The sequence below is a fragment of the Numida meleagris genome, chromosome 17 (assembly GCF_002078875.1).
Source record: "Numida meleagris isolate 19003 breed g44 Domestic line chromosome 17, NumMel1.0, whole genome shotgun sequence".
NCBI classification, from domain to species: domain Eukaryota; kingdom Metazoa; phylum Chordata; class Aves; order Galliformes; family Numididae; genus Numida; species Numida meleagris.
Window position 1 is genome coordinate 4315813 of NC_034425.1, and position 9222 is coordinate 4325034.

A 9222-nucleotide genomic window follows, 5' to 3' on the forward strand; every position below is an offset into this window, starting at 1 on the left:
CAGCTGGAATGTTGCTGAGACGGTGAAGCAGGTGTTGAAACTGGTCCAAGAGCAAGCAGCGTGTAATTAGAGGTAAGTAGTTCTTTACTCTGCGTACCTCTCACTTCTCTTGCTTTCTCAGACAAGCACAGCACTGCTGATCCCCCCCCAGGCTGTGTCACTAGAAAGAGATTTTAAGAACCCTGAGTTCTGCAGCAGGTGCACCTTCTTCCTGCTCACACGAAGGCAAGCTCTGGGCCGGGAGTACAGAGGAGGCCGTTAAGATAGACGTTCCAAAACCATTGCTTCTCATTTGCAATGCCTCTGCTATTTTCAGAGTTGTTCACTCTGCAAATGTTAGCAGGTCGCCTTCCTTCAGCAGTTTGGTTTCCTCGTTATGGGTCCAGCAGTAGGGACTGAGAGCAGTGCAGTTCAGGTTATGTGCATTTCCCTTCACAGTGGATGTCTGTCTTGTTTCAGACTCCGGAGAGTAACGGAGGCAAAGATAAAACTGTGGTTTTCCCTCCCACGGATATGCTGTAAGTGCGTGATATTCAAGTCTGTCATTTTGGTCTACCTGGTAACATCTGTTCTTGGTTTGATCTGGCGAGTGGGGATAGCAAAGTTATGTCTTTAACTAAGCTAGCATTAAAAAGTGATCATACGTTTATTCCAATACCTATTTAGATACCTATCTTAAATGTATATATATCTATATATTAGTAAGCTAGACCTAGGTTCTTCAAAGTGTAGATACACAGAAACTTTTGAAGCTGAGCTTGGAGAGATTCCTCCAAGATTTCTCAGCAGAGATGCGCAGAATTAGGCACAAACAGGTGTGAACTTTCCAAATCCCCATGCTTCTAGATAGCAAAATTGAGCTCTTCCTCCACGGAAGGGACTGGAGTTTTGATTCACGTGGGTGCAGCCTTGGGAATGTACTTTGAGAAGGCAATCTCAGCCGGGTGCCCAGGAAACACCACCAGTATTCTTAATGTTTTCTTCGAAGCTTTCAAGTTCCAAGCATGGTAAGGAGCATCCCAGTGGTCAAGAGAGCTCATTGACACTGCTTCTCTATGGCTCAGTGAGCACAACCAGACAGAACCCAAATCTGAGTGTTTAGGGTTTTTCTTTCTCATCTTATTTTCTCGCATCCACAGTTTTTGATAACCAAATAAATATTTATTCGCTATTTTTGCAACAGTTTACTAGAAAAGCATAAAACAAACCCAGGTATAAACGTACACATAACATTAAAGTGCATTAACAGGAAACAAATCATCTTGTTGCGCAAAACCGAAGTGTACTCCTGTGATCCGAAGAGAACTGCAGCAGACAGACAGCGGGACGTGCACAGATCACTACTTACCATCGTCACATCTCACGTTTGCATGCTCCTCCTGCAAATCCTGCTTAGGGCTTTCTACCAAATTTAAGCTTTTCTTGGGAGAGAACAAAGGCGTGTACACGAGCGTATTGAGAACTTTCATTCTTAAATGTGGTTGGGTTCGGGGAATGTCTTCGTTTCTTTTCTAGAGAATGATTTCACATCACCTAACACCTGTTTTGTTGGGTTTTTATAATAACAATCTGTTCAGGCCTTCGTACAATCTGAATTTATAGAACGTTCAAGGGCCCAAACAACTTTTAGAATCGCATTAGCCTGTATGCTAAGAGAGTCTTCATCAGTTTTGGAGAAATAATCTATGAAAACAATCTTTCAGCTGTTTTATATTACTATACTTGGATATATTGCACCTGGGTTTCTGACTGCTGAATAGATTAATGAATTATGTGTCAAGTTCCATACGTTCCAGCAGTGCTGCCTTTGAGACACTCGGTTGTTCCCATGCGTAACTACCTGTCTTCCATACTTTCTTTCAAATGTTCAAGTCACAGAATGTTAAGGAGGTGAAGGCTGAAGAAAGGAGAGGCGTTCATCCCCACCTCTGTTGTGTAGCACTGCTGCCTGTGCGCCCAAACCGTTCGTCTCTTCAGCCATCCTTGGAGCCTGGCCGCCTACTTCCTCCAAGTGTGAGAGCACTGAGGGGTGCTAGGCATTGAGGGGTTTGCATCTCAGCGGTGCTGAGACTAAAGCAATACTGAACCAAAAGACCTCAAGGAGTTTGAAGGCAATTCCTTGTGAGTTTACAGTAAGCAGAGTGAGTGAGAGTCATAAGAAGCAGGCTGATCTTGCCAAAGGGTTCTGATAATAATCCTTCCCTTCTAGGATGCAGTGGATGTTGTGTGGGTTTTTCGGACTTTTTTTTTTTTTTTTTTTACATTTGGGGTTAGGAGGGGCTGAATGCGGAAGTCTATTTTGCTCTGCCTGTAGAAGCTGTTAGGTTGTGCTGGGGCTTCTGCCCAACACCGAGATGTGGTTGTCCAGGGAGAGGATCTGGCACAGGTGGTTTCCTTCAAAGGAAATCAAGGCAGCAGAAAGAAAAGGAAGGAGGAAGGGAGGACTGGAGGGTTGGCTGGAGTTCTGGGACTAGATCATGGTGACTCGGCCATGCCAGTGCAATTCATGCTGCTAAATAAAAAGGTTTGAAGTAATGCACTATATCCGATATAAAAAATAAACATTTTATTGAGTGCAGCATCCATTTCTGTTTAATATCTCTACCAAAAAAAAAAAAAAAGGTGTTTCTAAGATTTAAATTTGTCCTAACAATGCAAAACCATTTTGAAGGAATGAGCAGAGTGGAAGCTGGTATCCAAAATAATCCCATGGGTCGTGGGTTTGGCCCTTCCTTGGTTGTACTGTGTCTGCTAAAATGATCACGTGGGACAACTCATGATACCTCTTTAGTATACTGCCTTAGCATCCCTGCTAAGAAAATAGAATCCATTACAATTAAGCCTATTTTGAAGATTGTTACTGCACTCACAAATCCCACAGGGCTTTTTATAAACGTATCCGAAAACTGGGTTGAAATAGCGTCATTTCGTAGAAAATATTACAATTTTTCAATGTGTTCGTGGGGAAAAGAATGTAGAATAGAGAATGTTCTCTTATTTTTTTTATCTGTATCGTAGGGAATGCCTTCCTTTTATTTTCCTTTCCTATTTGAAGTCCTCACAATGACTCTTCACCCTTTCTGCATTTCTCCAGCTGCTGTCTCTGCCTTGCTGGATCTGTTCCTGTTGCTTCCCCTTCCCTCATCCAATGTCAGACAAGGTGTAAGGACTGCACAGAGCTTTCGTGTAGCGAACAGTAGCAGAGCAGGCCCAGCTCTTGATGAACTCTCATTTAGTGCCATCATAAATGTGATCAGTGGTTCCATCAGCTTTCCTCAAACAACCAGACTGGCTCTCTGAGCTTCTATAGATTAACAAAGCAGAGGGAAGTGGGGTAAATTAAACGTTAAAGGAAGAAGTTTGTCAAGTTTTTCCTGTGTTGCTAGCGTTGCATTTTAAAGATGTAACAGTAACGTGTTTCAAAGTAGTCCCAACGTTCCCCCTAAGTTGCCCAATAGCCACGTGTCTCCTAGATGTAATCTGGACACTTAAAATTGATATACAAAACAGATACTCTTTCAGAGGATTCTACTAAGTCTCATTTCCGTCTTCTGGATGATCCTTGTAATACTTTTCAGTGTTGCAGGGAAGCTGTACTGAGAACAGTGTATATGAATGGAGATAAACTTTGCTTATTGTCTGTCGGGACCGAGTCTACTCATTTTATTTTCCTTTTAGTATTACCTAGGAATAGGGCTTGTGTGATCTGCTGAGGACAGTGTCTGCAATGTGCCTTTCCGTGTACAGTGTTTCCAGATGACAATTACAAAGACTACAGGTTTAGACAAAACTCATAGAAATACATTTGCGTAAACCAAAGTAACAGGTATTATCAAAATTATATTAGGGCTGAGCCAATTAATCTGAAAGTCTAAAAAAAGTAAGAAATCCAAGGACCTAATGGAGACCTTTTTAAGTTCCTGAGATTTTTCTCCATCTCAAACTCTTTCCCCTTCCCAAAAAGCACAGAAAGGGAAATGACATTTAGCCACACAACACAGCAATTTCACCCGTATTATCTGAAAACTTACACATCGTGCCACTTTGCTTTGAATATATCTTTCCTCTATCTCTGCCAAGTGAGCAGTTTCTGGTGATGCATGGCAAGACTCTACTTGTGTTCAGAAAAGCTTTTTAGTTTACATAGAAAGTATAACCACAACGTTTCACCTTTCACTGATAAAGCTAATTTTCTCATAAAAGGTTGTCTAGCAAATCAGCTTCCAGAGAGACCTGATGAGCTGACCGGCCTCCAGTTAATAAAGCAGACGGCCCAGCCCTAAGCTAGTTCTATTTCTAAAATAAATAGTGTTGAAAATCTTTTTGACCCTCTTCTAAACGCTGTGTGGGTTTCCTGCCGCGCTCAGACACAGGTTTCTGGGTTGGTGACAACCTCGCCATTTTTTTCGGGCTCATCTTTTAGAAACTGCTCCACTTCAATAGAGTCCACCTTGGCATCCTCGGGAGCTTTGTCTTCGGATTTGTTTAATTCCTCTCTTTCTGCTGCTGCTTCTTTTGTGTGTGGTTCTGCTGGTTTTTTCTTAATGCAGAAGAAGTTTCCCAAGGCCAGTACGAGCGCTGAGGTGGTAACTTCAATCCCAGCGATAATAAAGACAAACATGTACCTCCGTGTAAGATCCAAGAGTTTTCCTGAAAAAGACAATACCGCAGGTAAATAAGTTTATAACAAAAGTATTTCTGTTATTTCACTTCAGCTTAGCATTCACTGAAAGTACTTCACATCCTAAAACGTGTATTCCCCTGCACACACTGACATGAGTTCAACTAAAATAACAGCAGTGTAGCCTTCATATGCAAGAGATGAGGCAAGTGCTGTGTACTTCAAACTGTCAGCTGGTCGGGTTGGTTGGTTGGGTTGTGTTTTTTGTTGCAGCCTCTGTTAAATTTATGCACTTTGTTAATGAACTTGCAATTATGAATTCAGGAATCGGAACGTTTTGCAGTGTTGCCATATTTTGGGGTTACAAGGCATGTGCAGCAGTGCAATCAGTCTGCCTTCCTTGGAACAGTCCTGATGCTTTGTAGTCCTTGTCAGGCTGGGTTTTTTTCCTCTTCTTTATCTTCCAAAGTTGTCTTTCGTCCTTCAAACCTACCATGGGTACAGAGAATCTGTACTACTACTTTCCTAATAAAACTGACAGAATTCATTATGAATTCCAGCTCCAAAGTAGTTTGAACTTGATTTACTGTGTGTGAAACTCATGCAATGCCATTTAACAGGAGATGCAGTTCAGGCTTTCATTGAAAAAAGAGCAGCATCTCAGCCAACCCTTGGAAATAGATACAAGAAGGACAAAACATCCTTCCCTGTTTTGGACTCTTTCTGATTCTAACTGCAGAACGTCATGTACGCACATGCAAAACAAGGACAGCACGCACTTTGTGAGTGACTCGCGTTGTCTTTCTCTCCCTTATCATATGCTTTGTATAAACAAATGTGATGTCAATGGTTTTGAATTCTCAACTAAATGGAATACTGACCTGCTGACGGCGGACCGATCAGAACAGCCATCGCTTCTGCCAGGAGCACCAAGCCAATAGCACTGGAAAACTTCTGAGTGCCAACAATAGCCATGAGAACTTCGAACTGCAGAGCACCTACCATTCCATAAGAAATGCCAAAGAAAATGCAGAAGACCACCAGGCCACCGTAATCAACAGACATGGAGCCCATGAGATCTGTAAAGCCATTAAAAATCATAGCAAAACTGAAGAGGTAGACACAGCGTGGTCTAACCCACTTGAGACCAGCTACCATTCCGCAAATAGGCCGAGCAAAGATATCAATAAATCCCAGAATCGTCAGAAGAAAAGCTGCTTTGGTGTCCTGATACCCTAAATCCTTGGCATAACTGACAACAAAAACTGGGGGAACAAAGAGGCCGAGCACCATGATAGATGCCGCCAGCGTGTAGATCACAAAGCCGCCATCTTTAAACACGCTGAAATCCAGGAGTTTTTTCTTTGCTTTCTTCTCAGCAGGTTCTTTGGTAGCTTCAGACTTTTTGGGTGGCTCCAAAGGTCTCATCAGCGCTCCACATACACAACAGTTGAGCAGCATCCCACCCAGTATAAGGAATCCTCCTCTCCAACCATACTCGTGTTGTAGTATCTGCCCCAGCGGTGAAAGGGCACAAAGGAACACTGGGCTCCCAGCAGCAGACAGCCCGTTGGCCAAGGGTCGGCGTTTGTCAAAGTAACGATTTAACATGATGAGCGAAGGCTGAAAGTTGAGTGCCAGACCCAAACCTGTAGCGGAAGGGACAAGAGGTTAATACGGCCCTCCAATAGTGCTATTAAAAAAAAAAAAAAAAAATCAATTGCATTTTTTTCTGATTGACGACTTTAAGATTAGTTTTACCGCAAATGGACAAAAGAATTCCATGGTAACAGTTGTAAAAGAATCACACCTCAGTATTGTTCTTATCCTTACGCTTCACTGATAACAGCAGTGGCTGTTATACGTACAAAAAAAAAAATACCATTTGTAATAAATAAATAAATAGGTGAATAAATAAATAAAATCATTCCAGTTTTATCTGCTGTCTTCATAAAAGCCTGTTTGGATGATCCTGATCGTCAGCAGCATGAAACTTCAGCCTATTGCCGGGACGTGGGCCGAGCCCGTCCCAGCCACGTGCGCTGCTTACCAGTGATCACACCCGCGGTGAGATAGATCTGAACGATGCTCGTGCAGAAGGAGGCTATCACCATCCCCATCGATGCAAAAAGGCCACCCACCAGCATGACCGGGCGACAGCCAAAGCGGTTGACACACACGCTACAGAGCGGACCTAGGGAAGAAGAGCAAGTTACAGTTGCTAAGCTAAACCAGTTTTTAGCGATGGTTTCATGCCAGTTCACGTTTCTTTCCAGTTCACATTTCTTTCCATACTTTGCCTACGCTATCAGGCCAGTCCAAGAGGGTTCTTTCCTCTACAGTCAGATATTCCATTCCTTTGTACTGCCATGCAATTTTTCACCATCTTTAGCAGCTACCGAGTTACAGTGGTTTAATTTTATATGCAAACTGTATGTACTTAAATAATTTCTGGATTTACATGCATAAACGATAATTTTTTGAATGCCTTGCACACGAACGCTAAAAGGCAATCGTGATTCACACTGTAAATGTCAGTATGATTTACAGACATCACTGTATGATGCAATACTGGTTCAAAACCAAGCGACCTACCTGTTCCATAAAGCATGGCCAACAGAATGGAGGAGATCCACGCGGTGTCACTGTAACCAACGCCAAATTCCCGGATAAGTTCTTTGAAGAAGACACTAACTGCCTTCGGAAAGGCATAGGAGAATCCCGTGATGATAAAACAGCCGAAAAGGACAGCCCAGCCCCAGCCTCCATCGGGAGCTTTGACACCAGAGGGACCATCGTCAACCACCACCGCTCCCATGATGCAGATCAAGAGTGTTCCCTAAGAAATAAGACAAAAATTAGTTGGTATAGACTGGGACAATTATCTACCCCAAACAGGCAGAACTTGAACTACAATTGAAGTTTGAGACTATTTTAAAAAGAAATGACTAATTTCTAAGCCTGGGATTTTTGTTACAAGACATTGGTAGATCAAGGTCCTGGCCCAAACAAACAGAAGGGCTTACACATATAAAATTTGAATATTAAGTGCAATTGATTAGGATGCCCATTACTAAAGAATGCTTTGAGAACTGCAGGTCACCAGGAACGATGCCATTTTACAGCTCTATTTCAGGACCAGACTGTCCCAGCCAGGTTGGCAGAGACTTCTTGTCTAGAAAAGTGAGCACTGAATGTATGATTGTTAATGGGCTTAACCGACTCCAGGTGGCTGGCACTGCAGATGGCTGGTGTGCTGACTGCCATAACAATATACAAAGATGCCTATCTTTTTACTTTCTGCACTATCACAAGTTTGGGGCTGGTAAATCAAAGTCTGTCGCTGCATCTCTGACACAGGGATCTGTTCCCCCTTCAAAATGGTTTGTGTTTCCTAATGCTGTCTGTATGATACAAGGCATGAAACACTCTTGGGAGATACTTATTTTTCCAAAGCAGTAACAAAATGGCAAGGAGTAGGTGTACAAAACATCATGCCTTCATGAGACCGGCAGCTCTGTAATTATATAAGCAATCAAGCAGCAGCATGTTTTGTGAACGGATGGTGGCAGAAAGCAGTGAACATCGCAGCCTGCAGCCCCAGGAAGGAATGGCTCCTGCCATCCACTGCTCGTGTTCTGCACGCCAACATGCAGGCAGTCTCCTTCACTGAGTAACAGCGATGTGCTGCACCAAGGGCACAGCGTGTCCGAGCCTGCTGGTGGCCTTCTGTGATGGGGTGATGGCATCGGTGGGCAAAGGAAGGACAACGGCTGCCATCTGCCTGGACCTGCGCCTTCAGCATGGTCCTGCACCACCACATCCTTATCTCTAAATTGAAGAGATATGGATTTGATGGCTGGAGCATTTGGTGGATGAGGAATTGGTTGGATGGACGCAGCCGGAGGTTGTGGTCAGTGGCTCTGTGTCCGGTGGAGGCTGGTAATGAGCGGAGTCCCCCAGGGGTCCGTCCTGGGATCACTGCGCTTCACTCAGCATCTTTATCTGTGACACTGACAGTGGGATCAGCAATTTGCTGATGGCACCAAGCTGAGCGGCATGGCCGACACAAAAGGAAGGGATGGCATCCGGAGGGACTTGAAAGGCTCAAAAAGTGGGCCCGTGGGAACCGAATAAGGTTTAACAAGACCAAGGTCAGGGCAATCCCAGATAGGTGCACGGACTGGGAGAAGAACTGACTGCGAGCAGTGCTGCGGGGAAGGATGTGGGGTCCTGACAGATGAAACGCGGGACACGAGGCAGCAGTGTGTGCTGGGGGCACTCAGGGCGGTGAGGCCGTGGTGCTGCTCAGAGCTGTGGGTGCCCATCCCTGGAGGTGCCCGAGGCCGTGGATGTGCCTTGGGCAGCCCGAGCTGGGACCACCCAGCCCACGGCACGGGGCGGAGCTCGAGGATTTGTCAGGTCTCCTTCAACCGGAGCCGCTCTGGGATTCTCCAGCCACAGAAAAGGGGGGGAGGGGGGGAGCAGAGCCCGCTACGCCGCGTGCCCGCAGCGCGGGGACGTGCGGTGCTCCCAGTCAGCCCGGCAGGGCGCGCGCCGGCGGCCGCCGCACTGAGACGTGAGGGACGTGACCGGGCGGC

General features: G+C 44.8%; 1 protein-coding gene across 1 annotated transcript in view; it reads right to left on the bottom strand.

The window, feature by feature from the left end:
* The window catches only part of SLC16A3 (solute carrier family 16 member 3), a 9369-nt gene continuing 3789 nt past the window's right edge, over positions 3643–9222 (bottom strand). Inside the window, exons 2-5 of the mRNA XM_021414620.1 lie at positions 7217–7460; positions 6672–6815; positions 5503–6270; positions 3643–4650 (exon numbers count right to left, since the gene is read on the bottom strand). Coding sequence (XP_021270295.1) covers positions 4364–4650; positions 5503–6270; positions 6672–6815; positions 7217–7439 — 1422 coding nt within the window. The 5' untranslated portion in view covers positions 7440–7460 and the 3' untranslated portion in view covers positions 3643–4363. The remainder of the gene's footprint in view (positions 4651–5502; positions 6271–6671; positions 6816–7216; positions 7461–9222) is intronic.